Raw genomic sequence first — 17,925 nt, forward strand, 5'->3', positions numbered from 1 at the left:
TTTTAACAAATATACTTTTTTTTGGTTTCTAACCAGACGTTATCTTAACGGCTTGTCGATGCTAACACAGATAATTAGCAAAACAACGGTTTTCTTGTTCCTTTTTCTCATCCAAACCGGATATATGAAAATTATTAGAAGAAATGATGTAACTGCCTACGTGGTGCAATCCCACTATCACATCTTCCACTATAAACCATAGTCTGAATCACCTGCTTTTTATTGATTTGTCGCCTCTATTCTTTGTCCTGACTCTGGCCTAGTACACACACCTGGGAACACAAGTACATATCAACGCATTTTGAACTTTCATAAACACAAAAACGTATTACTTAATATCACTAAAACAAAAATGTCCAAACCAAAGAGTGAGGAAAAAAATGTTTGTGTATTTTTACTTAGTAAGCGTCTGGTTTCTATTGTAATCAGGTTCCACTTGGAATAAGTGGAACTTTGAACCTGTTTGTACGACTGGATTGAATTTCTTCGTAAATGCCTTGAGACAATATTTTTGGGGGAATTGGCACAATGTGAACAAACTTCATCCTGGTCACTTGGTACAGCAATTAGCCAGACAGAGCAGAGTTCAGACCTCCAGAGCAACACTCCTCGTTCCACTTCAAGGTTGGACAAAAACTCAGGTTAGAAGGTAAGTTTGCTTTTCACTGAAGGTTCTAATTTGACGAAGCTGCGTCAAAGAAAGAAAACTGAAACACAACAAACTGATTGTCCATGAGGGTAATCTCTAAGGATCAGTAAAGGTTTGTTTTTGCCTTGTCGCGCTGCAGTCAGCTGTCGGCTGGCACCAAGTACCGGTCTGGTTCTGGGGAGCAGGGAGCTGAGATCACATATAGGAGCTCATCTATCAGGTCGTTATACAGGAAAGCTGTGAGCTGATTTCAGGGGTTAGATTTATCCATTTCATTAAAAGAAGTGTCGAAACTCCAATAACTGTCCGCTGTATTTAAAATGCATTCACAGCTATTTGACTAAAAAAAAAAAAAAAGCTCAGTAAGCAGCTGTATAACAGCTCGAGTGCACTCACAATGTGTCAAGTAGCTGTGGCTGTTTGGATCGTGCACATCCTGCTCCGTTATGAACGCAACACTGGGTTTGTCATTTCACTTTGTTGAAACGGTGAAAAGCAGCTGAGAGGAAAGGATTCAGGTCAAGTTCTGACTCTGAATGTTAAAGGGGCAGAATTATATATTTACATCACATTCACACAGCCATTTTATAGCACAATCAAGTAAAACTTAGCTTCTGTTGTATATATCAATATATATATATATATATATATATATATTAAAAAAAATAAAATTGACTAATGTAATGTTTCAATTGTTGATTTTCTGTTTTTAAGATGTAAAACACTTTGAACTACCTTGTTGCTGAAATGTACTACACAAATAGAATTTGATTTGATCTAATTTTTGATTCGCAATTGAACGCCTTAAAATTGGGCCTCTGTCACTTTAAGAAGCTCCTGCTCTTTCCGACACACCGCCTTCAGGAAGTCATCACAACATTGTTCCTCTATTAACACTTTAACAGCATTCTTAGCGTTTCAGTGAGAAGCAGTGTTTTATATAATGAGTTCAGCAAACGCACAGTTCCACCAGTTGTTTGCTATCTGCTGCTGCCACAAGTTTGAAGGAGCTGAGTGGGGGCGGAGCTGTGGGGGTGGGCTGCTCGGCTAGAAACTCCAACTCCAAGGAGGAGCTTTGTCGAAAGCCGATGCGTTTTCCACAGCTGGATGGTTGCCACAGGAGATTAAAGGATTCCTCAAGCATTCATAAAAGAGTCAAAGCAACACTCAAGGTTTGTTTTGGACTAACTAAAAAGTGAATTTTACATAATACTGCCCCTTTAAGTAAAACCAAAAAAGAGAAACCTCGTGTCTGACGTCAACCTGTACCATCCCTCAGAGGTTTCTATTCAGATAAACAGAAAAGTAAAAGCCTCACCTGAGAGTCTGATATGGACACCCGTTTCGACTCCACCGTGGGCCTGCGAGCCCCTCGAGGGGAGATGTGTGTGTAACCTCCCTCTGACCCCGCCGACAGATAGGTGCCCCTCTCCTGAAGGGACAGCTTCCTGCCGGACAGGTGAGGTCGCAGCACCTGGACCCTCTTGCCTTGAATGCCCTCCTGCTGAGCCTTTCCGTTCTTCACGCCGTTGGCAGACGAGCCTTCGGGGTCTTTCATCGTCATGGCGGCCATGATGTCGGTGAGACTGCTCGTCTGTTTGGAGGAGTTGGGGTCCAGCCTCTCGCAGCCCGGGTCACTGCTCATCGCCATGGCGTCCAGAGGGGGGTGATCGTGTACCAAGAAGCACCCAGCAGCATCAATGTGACCTGGGCCAGCCTGCGGTCCTCAGCTGAACTGGAATCAAATAGGAAATGAAATATGGTAAGGGTTTGAGCTGGGCGATAAATTGATTCAATTGATAAATAAAAATGTTTGTTTTAAATGTTGGAAAATCTGGATGATTTTTTTTATACAAATGCAAGCCATAGTTTAGAGTGATGTTGGTACGCCCAAGGCCGCCATCTTTGTTTGATAAGCCTTTTTTACAACTTTTATTTATTTGGACTTTGAATTCAGGTCAACTCTACGACAGAACATTAGGGGCAGGCTACAACTTTTTTATTTATTTCAAGAATAAAGTCATAATGGTACAAAAAATGTTTTTTATAATATTACAAAAATATTTTTTGTACATTGACTCTAGTGTCATTATTTCAACTCTAGAGTCCAAATAATGACAATGATGCAAAAGATTAAAGTTGTAAATTTATGAAAACAAAAAAAATGGAAAATGAGGAATGACGTTTTACAAGTTTTACAGTAAAGAAAATACAACATTTTCTACGACATCAACATCATACAATGGTGTATTAGGGCCATTGTAGATTTAAAACGAAAAAAAAGACAAAACAGGAGTAATACATTTTTCACAAGGATTTTAAAAGTCAAAAATTAGTTAGAAAAGACCCCAAAATTTTGAGATTAATAGAAATTTTTGAGGAAAAAAAACTTGGAAATTGCGTGAACCACACAGACCGAGCTGCTTGTGTCAGATCATGACAACTCTATCCAAGCTTTCTGCTTCTGGTAAAATTATATCTGTATTCTGTTATTATAAATACTTAAAGAAAAATTCTCATAGCATGGTCTTAATACCTGCAGAAGGGATGATAGGAGTAAAAGCCACTTTCTAAAAATATTTTCATTCATTTGTCATTTCTTTAAGTTAGTAGAAAAAGCGCAAGAAAAAAATTTATTCGATAAAATATGCCGTTTGTATATGAATAAGTGCAAGAGATCTGCACCTGCAGGAATGACTCAAAGCTCAAAAACAAGCTTGTATACATTTAGAAAATTACCGATTCATTTAAAATGCTCTTCTAAAATGCCTCGGTGCCCGTTGGTACCAAACTGTTCACACAACTAAAGCTCAACAAGTAAAGCTGATCGAAGTACCAACGCAAACCAGAGGCTGGAGTTTAGTTAAGCGGTCTGATGCAAATAGGAAATGTCATCTTCTTCTGTATGTGGGTGGCCTGGTGGGTCAAGTTTCTTACTGTAGACATGTGCTCATTAATTCAAACAAATGTCAGAAATAATAAAAGCAACCCCTTTCATTGAAAAGCTAATTACACGTTATGCCTTCGGTCATGACCCACTGTACCCCTGTGAAATACACACAAAGCCAGACTGACATGAAGCTTAAATTTGGCTGAATAACCAAAAATTTGTTAAGTGCATTCTAGCCTTTCATATATAAAGAAAAAGATGTCAGACGGGGGGAAAAAAAGTAGTAAAACTCTCTCCAACATCTGCTTCAGGTTTTGGAGGACAGAAGTCTCTGCTACCTACGTAAGCTACTAGAAAAGAAACCCAAAAGTGAGACAGGGAGGCTGAATGCAAGGTCACCTTGGAGGTGTTCAGGAAGTGGGCCATGTTGCAGAATGCTATTCCTGAAGTGTGTCAGAAAGGTACAGTCACACACAGCAGTGATGTGCTCCTGGATCTCAAGGTGGTTTGCAGTTCTTCATCCACCTGACTGTCTTTTCTACACTCACTGGCGATATGAATCAGTTGCCAATTGTGATTAGTTTTATCACAATATTACGTTGTTACACTATTGTGATGACAATAAGAGTGACGAGAACTATTGTTTACTTCTTTTTTTAGGTGATTATATGGCTGTGGACGTAAGACAGCAGTAACAGCCTCACAAACACACGTGTCTCTTGGAAAACATTCTCATTTGTAAAGCGCTTCACAAAAAGAAGTATGATTTGTATCACTACATTGCATTTAATATTTTCAAATTTATTTGATATTTATTATTACTCTCATTGAACAAACAGTTTAGAAAATAGCACAAAATTTGACAAAATGAACAGTTCTCTCTTTTTTTTTTAAATATGAAATTTATCATGAAGGCGATAAATTAAATTTTTTATCATGACAAGAAATTTATTCCGATAAAGGACAAGTGATACTAACCGAACATTTTTATTAGGTATATTTAAACTAATATTTACACAAATGCTCACTAAAACTTGATAAAAGGTTGGAAAATGTTCTCAAAAATATAAATAAATTGATTAAAGCATGTTCCATCAGGACTTATGCTGCTTGGTGTTGTTTAGGGCTGCTTGATAGTGGGGAAAAAAGAACATTGCGATATTTTCATAAACTAGCTTATTTCGTCTTATGATCTTGCAACAACACTGTCAGATCCTATTGTTGAATAAACTTTAAAACCAAGCCATAATCAGCTCCACTATTAGTTCTGTAAACGGTGCGCTGCTGTGCGACGCATTTAATAATACTGCAGTATTAACAACTATGCAGAGAAAGTCCGATTTCAGCAACAAGAAAAAACAAAACAGTGCTTCATTTTCCCCCATTGCCAGAAGACAGCAACACATTCAGAATGTCAAAATGGAAAGAAAAACTGCATTGAGCCAAAAGGTCTGGCCTTCACCAACAGTCCCTGTCGCTTCAGCTCTGAAGCCTACAGGCTTTCTGTAGACAAACAAATCCTTGAATCATCCGGCATCACAATGGGAAGCGCCACATGGTGGGAAGTAAAACCATTTAATGACATCAGTGATGCAACCTGACAGCGACTCTGTTGGCTCATGTGACAAAATGGCCGCTCTCATCCATTACTCAGACAAGCTTAATGACTTGAAAGGGATGTCATGTGGAGCAGTGCTCGTCAGGCGTCAGGGCCACGATCGCCCTGCGGCACATGCGCACATCAACGTCCGCCCGATTCGGTTTCCGAATGGCTGTTATTTAAATGATATGCATTGCACGAGCGGGAAGAGTCCTTTTAACCACCTGCAGCGAGGGGGAAGTGCATTGTCTGCGTCCTGACTCATTTGAACGACAACAAAGAGGAACTGTCATATTTTGCTAATTCTCATCCCAACTGGTGATTATGCGTCTCCTGAAACAGGCTCTCGCTCTCTCTGCTGTGGTTCCACTCAGCGAGATGCATGTGGGAGCGATATCCTGGCAGCAGTGGGCGGCGGAGGAGAAGTCCTGCTCTGGTTATCAATTTTAGCTGCGCTGAGAGACTTTCTATTGGTTTACACAAGCGCATTATGCAGTTTTTTGGGGGGATGTGGGAGGGGGGGGGGGGTTCCATTAGGACTAATATTTCATCTCACATGGGACCTTTGTATATTTGCAGCTTCAATCCACCTTGTCAGATAATTGTTTTTCAGTTGAAATGGACCAGCTGTGACGTTCGCTCTGTCCCAACGCTTCACCGAGGCTCATAAAAAGTATGAGAGTTTGGTCGTTTACTGCAGTGACTTTCTAGATATGATTAAAAAAATTTTAAAAACTGAAAAAGCAACTTCTGTTTGTTTATTTTGTTTTAATATGAGGTGATTAAACTCAACCTTTTGCATCAATTCAATGCCAATCCCCCACAGTTTATGGCACTGGAGTTGAGCCAACAACATTTGTTGGTTTACAGAGCATATTCACCTCAAGCTTTGTATTCTTTCTTCTAGGGCTCTTGAAAATGTTCCTGTTGACATACAGCATGTAGCAAACACCAGAAACAATTACAGTAAGAGGGATGAATGGCCTGTTGCCACGAGGAGAGATAAATTGATTTGGTTTCCATTTGTGAGCCACTTTTACCCCTAACCTGCTTTCAATCATCTTTTGGCTGTGTGCTGACATCAAATCCAGCCATCCTGGTCCAAATTATGGTTTGAAATGCTTAACTACAGCAAATAAATCAGTTGTGGGAAATAGAAAGTACACCCTCCTTCTATCCTAAGGTTTTTTACTCATCAGAAAAATCAGCCAGTCCTTACGGGGTTCAAGAATTGGTTAAATAGAACCTTGAGATAATTAACCTTTTATGTCCTAAATTTTAAATGTCTGCTTGGATATTTTTGCTTATTTTAATTGTATGCAGTTCCTAAAATGTCCTGTGAGTAAATATATTTTCCCGTTAATCCATAACTTTCAATATCTAGCAAGTTATTTTCAGAATTTATTGTCTATTAAAAGAGCGCCCCTCAGAATAATTTCACTCCCTGGGATTAAATTACCATAATAACCCGATATTGGCTGGAAAGCACAACGTCTCCTCTTTCAGAAACCGTTGGAATTTTTCAGATGGTGCAAACTATGGAAGAATTACGGTTTAGGACTCAAAGGTTTAAACAAAGATAGGAAACCTGCTTGTGTAAAACTAAGTACACCCCACGATTCAGCAGGAACTTCAGTTCACGGGGGCACCCGGCTTAAATAAACGAGGAACACTTGATGGCACACAGATGAGGAAATGTCCCCATTTCAACTAAAGCAGAGACAGCAGAGCATCGACCCTCAAGGGCTGAAAAATTGGATTCACTGCTGCAAAGTCACCTCTCACAACAATTTCATTTTTACTTTTTACGCTGCGCCACATTATTTCATTCACGTTTAATTTTAGACATCGACTCTTGACTGATGGCCCTTTCCTTGTTCATTCTTGTCAGGATTTTGGGTTTTAATCATTAATGTTTCTCCAATTTGATATTTTTTTTAGTTTGTACTCAGCTTTAGCAATTTTTTTCCTGTTTCTGTCTTGCTTTTATTTAGATTAGCTGTTTATTCACCTATGTTTAGATTTTTCTGTTAGCTCTTTCTTTGTATTCAGTTTGTTATTTTCATTTAGGTTTATCTTCTGCCTGTCCCTCAGTTTATGTTTACTCATCCTCTGCTCAGCTTATGCTGTTAATTTCTCTCTCTCTCCCTCAGCCTGCCAGGCTGTTCTCTCCTCACAGCTGCACCCTGTTTTGATCAGCCACAGTCTTTCTCTTGTATTTAGGATCACTGTTTTCTTTCTCTCATGACTAGACCCTCCTGTTGGTTCCCTTTGCCTTCAAGAAACTCCTAATGTCCCGTCAGTGTTTTGGTCTGATTCCTACATGTACTGTGACACTTCTGTTATAGATTTGAGATGTTTGGTTTCCTGCCCCAGTTTGATCCGAGTTTTAACTGCTGGGCAGCTGGCTTAACATTTAACTTAAGAAGACTTTGATATAAGCAGTTCGTAGTTGACTTGGGGACTTCAGTATATCTCGTCACCACCATTTTTGACAGATGATACGGCGTTCCTTTTTGGTAACACGCTACGTTTGTTTTTTTGTTTTGTTTTGGGTTTTTTGCAGAGAGCTGTGCGTTGGTCAGTCATCTCTACTTTGGTCGTTTTGTAATTTTTGTGATTGTGTGCAACTCCTACAGTCAGCTGCAGCTATAAAACAATGACTTCTTGGTTGGTGTGAGGTGTTCCTTTTGGTTTTCTTCAGATACAGTGACATGTGCATCTTGTGATTTCTTCTTGTTTTGTAATGTTGGACTTTGAACTGTTTAGAAATTATGTCACGATTCTCAGACGGAAGTAATGGCTTCTGAGGTCAAAACTGATGTCTGCTTAGATTAGATTGAGAGCTTTATGATTTCTAAGTCATGTCTGCATTAAACACAGAAAACCACAAGATGCAGGGAATATGCTCCTGCAGTGCTACTGGCAGGCTGTGAACTGTTGATGCAGAGCAGAGTGTGTATTGATGGGCACCATACTGTGGCTCCATGTTTAAGATCAAATAAAGTGGCGAACAGAAGAAGCAGCAAGCACCAATAAGAACAAGGCTCTCAGGATTAGTTGTTAAGATAAAATAAAGGTTCAGGAGATTATTTATCTGTGTAAAGAGTAAATTAAAAGTAAAACGTGAACAAATTTAAGTAAGTAGTTAAGCAGACAATCTTTAGGTACAAACAACAATAAAATTCAAAGAAAGGTTATGATTTGGTTCAAAAAGTAAGTTCTTTGTTGGGATGTGTGAGCATCAGAGTTTGACTTGCAGACTTATCTGATGTTTGCCTGGAAGCTGAAAATAAACAGGATTTCCTCAATTTGAGTGATTTCGTCAACCCTTCAGTCCTGTGATCATTCATTTGTGTTTGGATACATGCTTTTAACAGAATGGTTGGATTATATCACATGTGGGGGGAAAAAAAACACTTTCACTAAGATGAGGTCATTGTGTGTCAAATAATTATTTTCTTCCATATAGAAACTGCAAAGACAGAGTTGGGTGCAGATGCAACAGTCAGAAATTTTTATGATTTCTGATGGCCAGTTTTTGAACAGCTTTGACCTGCAATACATTTGACAACTTTAACTGATTCAGAATGCTTTTTAATAAATGTATTACAACAAGATACATTTATTGTAGGATCTGTGCTTTGTTCAGTATAATCCAGCTCGGTCCTGAAAACGTTAGCTTGTAAGACGTAGGAAATTTGTGGCTTACAAGCTAACGCAATGACACTTCTTCAGTAGAATTGTTTGCTCGAGACTCAAGCCTCCAACTTTTCACTATGCAAATTAGAAGCGTCATGATCCACAAAACTCAGCTTTTGGTGCGCTTCAATCAGGCAAAATGAATGAAAATTTATGATATTTTCAATTCAGTCAGCAGTAAAATATTATTTTTTCAATTTCTGAAATTATTTTGATTTTATTATGTTCTAAAATTCTGTAATGGATTGGTGACCTATCTAGGATGTACCCAGCCTCTTGCAAAATGATAACACCAAATGTCTATACATAAGCAGGTCTAGACAATGAATGAATGGACGGATGTTCAACAACTAAAATAAGTTTAAGGGTAAAGAAATGTTGAGTTAGTTGAATTTTTCCTCAATTAATAAAGTAGTGCAAGCAGTCTTAACCAACATCAGGATTGACAGATTATACCACAAAATAGCCATTGAAAACGGTCAATGTTCAGTTCAGTTGTGATTTGTCGCTTGGCACAAAAGGGCAGACCAGCCAGCCAGACCTGTAGACAATATTTGTGTAAATGGGACGCTTATGTGATGTTTCGATTGTCGAACAACCCCATATTTGTTATTGCAAAAGTAAAAACAACCAAATTCTACCTTTGTTCAGGTTGTTTTCGATTGACTTGATGTTAGTGAGCATTCCCTGAGTTTGAGAAAGGCTCTTTTAGCTCGCTACCAACTTCTATGTTCAGTTCGTTGGTGTATTCTTATGAACAGGGTAATGATGTTCCACTAAAGTGCATCAGTCCATCTGGAAAAACAGTTTTATAAGTTGTTTTGAGGCTGAATTGTTTTCTTTCACACATAATTTCCAATAGCAACTAGTACAACAGCGGACATAACAACTAATCATTAAAGGACACAAGGGCAGTCAGATAAATATAGTGAGATTTGCTTCCTACAGGTTTTACAACCGAAGAGATTACTATGCAATAAAGTGAGTCAAGTGACATAAAGCTACAAAGTCTGTTTTAAAGACAGTGGTTTAGATAGACAGGCACTGAAAATATGTTTCTCTATGCTTCAGAGGACACTACATCCCAGTGAGAATCATGAATTCATCCACACTCAAAGTCCAGTAAATTGCAGTCAAGCAAGAGAAATTAAATGCCAAACATTTTCCCTTGAAGTTGGAAGTGCCCTCTGAATCGTTGAACTTTGATCAGGTTTTGGGGCTTTGGAGATTGAGCTAAACGATAAACATTTACAGTCCCTCCCATGCAAAGATGCTTGCGCACATCAGGGAGCCTGATTGCTGTACACGTTACTCCCTGGTGCCCCGTTTGCACTGACTTCAATATTTATGCCTGGAAAGTCACTGTATCGGACTTTAACAACACACATACCCTGCTACATGTAGCATTCACAGAACAAAAGCAAAAGGGGTTAAAAAGATGATCAGAAAATGAACTGTGGCAATAACCAGACATTTAATTAAGGAGCAATAACATCAGACTAAGTTTATTTGAATATTTACCAACTTACCAAACAACAGCACACTCATAGATCTATAAGTTACTGACAGAAACATCACAAACCCGCAGGTACAACACATCATTTTCATCGACTCTACGACTACAGACGTTTATTGCTCAGCATCCAATATTCCCGGTGTTAGCTGAGTGATAGAGGTACATCAAAGCATAATCAGGGAATAAGATTTCATTGAAGTCAACACACTGCTGCTGCAGGCTATTGCAGACTACCGACACACTGGTTCCTTGCAAAGACTGTCATACCACTTTTTCTCATTTTGTCATATTCCAATCACAAAGCTCAGTGTATTTTGAGAGAAAAACACGAAGTAAGATATTATTGTGCAGTGGAAGGTAACAGGTACAAAAGGTAGTAATACAGGATTTTTTTGAAATATCCTGCAAGTAAAAATAGTTCATGCTCAGCCAGGCTGAATGGAGAGCACTTATTAACATAGCATTATGTGGTAATGCCACAGGATTACCTTTAGATTTAGGCCTGGACTTTCACTGGGTCATTCTAAAATATTAATATGTTTGGACCGTTACATCTCAATGCATCTCTCCTGTATGAGCAGTATGGTTGTTTTACTGGAAGGTGAACCTCCAGCCCAGTCTGAAGTCTGTCACCGTTTTGTGTCATAGTGGGGATGAAGTGTTCATGTGGACGTGAATTGTTTTATGTTTTGTAAAACGTTCAGATTTGGGTCTCATCTCACTAGAGCACCCTCTAGTCGTCCTTTTCCACCAGCACTTGCTCAGTGCGGGTCTACTCTGTTCTTAGGGATTTCCGTTGGTAACGATTACATGGAACCAGTCCCTGTTTTAGAACTTTTTTCACTGTGGTTTAAAGCGTGCCGAGACAGCATTGGCTGAAAGCAAGACGTCAGAAGACTGTCAGTTATTGGCTAACGGGTGGAATCAACGGTTGGGTCACAAGAACGACTCCTTTAAACCTTTTCTCCATGGCCAGAGTCGACTCCATTCACACATCCTGAGCGGTTCTCAACGTTTTTTGTAATCACCTCAGAGGTAACACAGATGAAGTCATGTACGACACGCAAGCTATTTGATTGGCAGCGGACTGCATTCTTTGACTGGCACATGGATTTTGGAGAAACTGGAAGCAAAATGGGGTACACCCGCAAAATGACATCATGGGAGCGTGGACCACAGCTTTTGCGGGCTCACACCTTCTAAAACAGACTGCCAATGGAGACACCCAACTTGACTAGAACCAGGAAGGAACCTTACAATCGTCCAACCCACCATTTGTAAAAGCTCACAACGGGGATTGAATCTTACAAAAAAGCCACAGACTGAGCAGAATGTCCAATGTAGCTTCCATGTCGTCAATGTTGCATTGCTTTCATGCCGCGCACAGATCACACCGTACTACTTTTCAGACTCTGGGATCGCCCACTTCTTGATGGCCCGACCCAATACAGCAGTTCCTCAGTACAGTTGATAGTACAGTTGAGAAAAGTTGAGACATGCTGCTAAGTGCTAGTAAAAAAGGGCCATAGCATATTTGATGGCTTCTGATTGATTTACAAATTGCTTTCCAATTGCCACCCCTGTGTAAAGGTCCATCCTGTCAGTTGAGGTGTACAACCATGTCTCGACAGGCTTGCAGCTGTGACATGCTTTTTCCATTTCTAGTTGCTAGACTGAACAGTACACTGTGAAATGCCAAAAAATGTAAAAGTCTACTATGCTTTAGGGGTGTTCACACTTCTATATTGAAGTGTGAAAAGTTTTTTCAAGGTGGTGCAATATGCAGCAAAGGCCACATTCAGCTCCAGCCATCAAATGTTGTCTTTTGCTTGTTATTGCAGAAATTGGCTCCTAGAAAAAAAGAGTTTTCCCTGCCTGAAGCTACGTCCTCCGCGTTCCCTCAGGTTAACGGGGTCCTGTCACATTTCATCTCGCTCAAGTGAAGGATAGGTCACATTAAGTATTCATGGGGAAAACAAAGTGCTAGAATACAAGGAGCGGACGAGCCAGCGGGAACGTTCACTTGCTGATCTTGATGGATGATGCAGCAAGACTAAAAAGAGGATTTGCATAGCTCCTCTGCATGTACACGCACGCACTTACAGTTACACATACCCCCCCCACACACACACACACCCACATTTGTACAAATTCTTAATTTTTCTGGGATTTCAAAAGGATTACCCAAAACATTCACACTAGGACAAGGTTTTCCCAGTGTTTCTCCTGGTTGGTTGCAATTATGCTACATCACTGTTGACTGGGTGAGCCTCATCCATATGGAGCAGCAGTGTGCAGCAGCTTAAGTCAAAGAACCCATAATCCATCACACTCTGAGCAACAGGCTCTTTTGCTCTCTCTCTCCTATGGTCTTTGGAATGTGATTGTTTATTTTGTGCCAAAGCCAGTTCATTTTTAGTGGCAACAACAGAAGCAAAATGACACGTCAGGATCCAGAAGGCTCACCAGAACAGCAGCCCAGACGTTACGAGAGCACAGCAATCACTCACTGCAAAGCTCTTCTGGACTCTTTTCGGAGCAGTGATGGTGGAACACAGAGAGACATGGTGGGAAGGGCTCAAAGTGGTTTACTGTCAAAACCAGAAGTTTACATACAGTGAGAAAAAACATTTTTCACCGTCTTAAAAATAAAATAAATAAAAAATTCAGACCAAACATCACTTACTATGTTTGGTCTGATCACTAGGTCTGTTAAATTAGCAAAATAATTTTTGTCAAATGCCACAATAAAATAAAACAAAATCTGAGTTTTACATATAGAACGACTACTTTCACTTTAAACACTGAAGGAAAGCCCAGATGATGATATTATTTTCAATGCTACTGGTATGTTAACTACCATCATACAACGCTTGATAGAGGAATGTTGTGATGGCAGAGCGTCAAAAAGAGCAGGAGCTTCTTAAAGAGACAGAGGTCCAATTTCAAGGCATTAAATTGCAAAGTCAAATTTCTTTTAAGTCATATTTGAGATATACAGCATTTTGTAAAAGTTACTTTGTTCAAAATAAAATAATATCATGACACTGGAAAACATAATATTGCCCCTTTAATTAAATGCAGAACCCACTTGTGTTGTAGAGTGCTTTGAGATTACATAAAATAAATAAAAACTGTATTGCTAGGAGACAAAAGAGAGAAATTGCATATCATTTAAGGAAGCCGTGGGGGTGACTCAGACTTGATGACAGCGTTACTGAGTCAGTGCTACTTAAAAAACACCAAGACACTTTCTATTGAGTTAACCTGTCACATACTAATCCCTTGAACACTTTAATTCAATCAGCAGGATTAGCTGCTAACACTATGAAACACAGTTGGATCTGTGAACCTGTCCAACACGAAGTTTGTGCATCCAATCCAACTGATGCGTTGGACCAATGCAGCCCTTGCTGCTCCTCAGGCCAAACAACACGCACCAAGTCCATGAGCTGTAATCAATCTGACTGAAGCGGAAACAGTCTGGGACAACAATCCCAACCAAATCCAGGGCCACCCTCTCTGAGCCTGGCTGCCTCAGGCGATAATAAGCCCGGGATTACACAGGATGTACGAGTGCAAACTGGCAAGTTGAATGAGCCAATTATTTCTCCTCTGCTAGCGCTGACAATGAGCCTGCAGTGTCCGGCATGGCTGACCTCCCTTTAGTCTAAGAAATGTCTTCTGACGAGCTTCCTTTCCGACACAGAGGGATCTGCTTCGCGTCGTCTTGCACCCTCCACCTCTTGACACGAAAACCAAAGAGTCGCTCGATTTTTACCCGTGGTACGCCTTGGTTGTGGAGTCGGCCATCTATTTTTAGAACCACCTAGTGCTGGTGTGTGTGGGGGGGACCGCATTTTTTTAATTCAGAGAAACATAATATTTTTCATCTTTATTTGACCATTAAAATTCTCCCCGAGAAGCCTGAGACACCTGAATGTAAATACCTTGGATGCTCCGCTGTGAACCTGCAGAGGATTAATCTGCTGCTGTGGAAAATGAGAAGCCATTTATCTCTCCCCTTGGGAGTAATACTCTAAATCCTTCAGAGAGGAAGAACATCCAATTGATCTCTATGCCTTCTCATCACTTGCACAAACCTGTGGGCTACTAGGAAAGTCCTGATGCACAGCAGCTGCTGCTGCTGCTGCTGGCTGAATGTTTCTGCCGTCTAACCGACTGATAAAGTGCCTGGGGAGCCATGACTGTGTAGGCAGCAAACCGATTCAGCTCTCGCTATCTTTTAATCCTGGAAGAAAAAAACAACCCGAGCACAACCATAACAGAGTCGGTATGCAGACAGGGTAAAATTTGTAGACCAGTTTTAAAGGTGTAGAAAGGCTGGCATAGGAATAATAGTGATATATGTTAATGATCTTACATAAACATTTTATTCTGAAATGGTCAGAAGTGCTGTGGTGACTAAACCTGTACACTATTCTGAAAGACATTTCCTCTTTCCTTAGTCTGTTTTATATAGGGCTGAATATAAAATATCGAATAATCGATTATTGAAATAACCGTCAACTAATTTAGTAATCTGTTAATTGTTTGCTGAAAGAATACATTCAAATTAGTTATTAAGCCAGACTGTACAAAAAAATACACATTTTGCTTTTAAGATGAAAAATATTTTGTCTGTAAAAACCCTGAACTTCTCTAGTGCCCGTTTAAGTTTCACCTAATTCAAATTATACATTTAAAAAATATATTAAACACCATTTGCTATCCAATTATTAAATTAGTCAATAAAAAAAAACAAATTGGTTTGGTCTGATAAGTAAAATCAGGCCAATATTAATAACAACCAATATCGTATATCGATATCTGTTCGAATTTTTAATATCGCTGCATCCCTAAAATGTTCAATTCAAAATGTATTCCTCCTTTTCTTGTAAACCCCTGATGCTCTGGGCCTAAAAGTAAATTAAAGTTGAAGTTAATTTAACCATAAAAACAACCAAAGTGTACATAAGAGGCATTCATAAAGCTTGATAAAGTTTTGTGGCTCTAGAGAAATTTTATTTACCAGGGTCAAGGGTCAATCTTTAATGCCATTTGAGCTTCTTCTTCAGCTGTAACTCATGTTGTAAGGCAGACTTTCATTCAACAATAACTACTGTGAGATCTTAATATCACAGGCTCCCATCACAGCACACCCATTTGCAGCTTCTGACTATAAACAATGTTTTAATTAACCTAATTAGCAGCATGATTGATGTGGCTTTTTGATCTACTGATTTGATTCTAGTTGTTCGGCAGAAGTAATTATTGCTGCTCCTTGACAACTAAAAACGAGCTGCGTCCTCAACTTCTCCTCAGTAAATCCCAAACTAATCAGTCTTTCTCGCAGGATTTAGGAAAACAAGGCAAATAGTTTTAATCCTTATCTCTGTAAAACAGGTTCCTGAATGCAACTCTGGCGGTTTGAAAAACCTGAAGACACTCTTGGAAAAAAAAACCTAATTGGATATGTGGTGGGGCTCTTTGTTTGAGGAAAAGGTCGCAGACAAAGGAGTAGAGAGGCATCGCTGTAGGCCGACTGCTGGTATCAGAGAGAGGAATGTTTAGCCCACTGGTCCTTTGATGACTCATCTAAATAATGGCAATCTCTAAAGAAAGCTGTGCTTGTTTTTCCCCTGCTTCCACTGCTGCTGCATGAAGCAGAAAGGTTCGAGTCAATTTCCACATGCTCATTAAATTGAGAACAAATTGTTGATGTTTTTTTGAGTTTATCCTGAAGCATAGTAAGCAGCTCCAAAACGCGCTCCAATGAGTTCAGAGACTTCAAATCCAGCTCTTCCTCGTTTGTTCAGCCCTTCCGTCTCATCCTCAGGTTTACTACAATTTGTTTTTTTGTTTTGTCTTGGTTTAATCCAGCGAGTGATTTTAGCATCTAGGTCACAAAATGCCCCCATGAAGACAGGAAGGTCAGAGTTGGATGTATCCTAGCCATAATCTACGGCTTCATCCAAAGCAAAGCTAGAGTGCAGCATTAAAAACCCGACAAGATGCCTTTAATAGAAAATGTCAAAAACTTAGCAGAAATCACAATGGTTCAAATATTAAGTAGCATAAATGACTGAACTAATAGACCTGTACAATAGGAGATGCCAAGGAATCTTAGCAACTTGCTAGATCATAAAGATAAGATCTTTGAGTGCTGCATCATTTATTTAGTCTTCTCTTGCCAATCTGTACTAAATGTTGACTTCTATAAAACTTCAAACATAATTTCACCTGATTTTAGTCCAAATATCTGAATAGTTTTGTTGTCCCTTAGGCCAAACTTTAAAAATGCTCACTAAAGCAAATAGTAATCCAAGAGCACAGATTAACACGGTGTAGCAAATGTACAGAGAACAAAGCTAAAGTGTCTGGAAGTTTGTAAAACATCTAAAGGACAAATGAGACGCAACAATTGGCATCCAAGATGAACTTTTGAATAAATAAAGCTTCCTCTGCTGCCAGTCGTAGTCAGACTACAATTCCAGAACAGCGCAGAAAAAATAAAATAAATCGATGTCATTGTTTACAACTCCTCTTTCTGTTCACTGATTGGCCAGGATGAAACTCATTCAGAATTTGAACTCCATGGAACGAATCCCAGACGAAGCAGCGAAGGGAAATGTGAATCGAGTGGAACTGCGTAAGGAAATGGCCAGCCAAACCTCCTGCGATGTGTGGAGATGTGTCCTCTATGTATTGTTGATCTATGATTTTGACTTACAAAAAAATATATATTTCATGGACTTAACCTTATATTTTTTCCCCCACTTATAATCTAGGGCACAACATTTTCTCCCCTTCAGAGGATTAATGACAGATGTTTGCAAAGTATTCTCAGTATTTCCAGTAGAATCATTCTGGTTATTTTCTCTCTGAAGGATGAAGGCCAGCTTTTTAATCACGAAATGTGGGGAACGTAAGCAGATTGAGCTGTAAGGCCTTTTCTTCATTTTACCGAGATGTGAAACACCACACTAAGTAAAAAAAATAAAAATCTCTTACACCCTACCTCTGTAAAAGCTACAAAGAGAAACGTTGATGAAGGCTGAGGCCAAGGTTGGTCGAGCTCCAGAATCGGAACGGATCTAAAGAATGCCTCGCTCCTCCGAAAAAGGTTTCCGTCTGAAAAGGAGAGCACTAGTGTCGGCAGGCTCCCAGTCATATTCAGCTTTCCACTCCTTCAACGATTCAATAGAAAAAGACCAGCAAGCTCATCCACACTGAAGGGTATTTATATGGAGCTGCTGCAAGGACAGAAATGGCACAGCGAGCCATGCAGAGAGAAGCTGAAGAGGGAGCAGAGAGTGCAGAGCTCTAAGATCCTTCCTCTCAGCTGGCAAAACCAATTGTGATAAATAAAAAACTTGTCATCAGAGCATTGAGGGTTGAATTCTTGCCCAGCAACAATTTATCTATTAAGTAATTGCAGGCAATCAGCAGGAGCCACCTACAGCTCTAGTTCACAGAGGTAGAGATATTCTACACATTAGTATTTACTGCTGACAGCCAGACTGCTGCCTTATTTACTGGACTGTATGCAGTGCAGGGCAAAAGTT

General features: G+C 39.6%; 1 protein-coding gene across 2 annotated transcripts in view; it reads right to left on the reverse strand.

Moving 5' to 3' along the window:
• camkk1 (calcium/calmodulin dependent protein kinase kinase 1) overlaps window positions 1–17,925 on the reverse strand; it is a 64,960-nt gene that overhangs the window by 37,106 nt on the left and 9,929 nt on the right. For both annotated transcript variants that reach the window (XM_023342605.1, XM_023342604.1), the window contains exon 2: window positions 1,968–2,384. In XM_023342605.1, coding sequence (XP_023198373.1) covers window positions 1,968–2,300 — 333 coding nt within the window. In that variant the 5' untranslated portion in view covers window positions 2,301–2,384. The remainder of the gene's footprint in view (window positions 1–1,967; window positions 2,385–17,925) is intronic.

Source organism: Xiphophorus maculatus, chromosome 11 (genome assembly GCF_002775205.1).
Source record: "Xiphophorus maculatus strain JP 163 A chromosome 11, X_maculatus-5.0-male, whole genome shotgun sequence".
Lineage (NCBI taxonomy): Eukaryota > Metazoa > Chordata > Actinopteri > Cyprinodontiformes > Poeciliidae > Xiphophorus > Xiphophorus maculatus.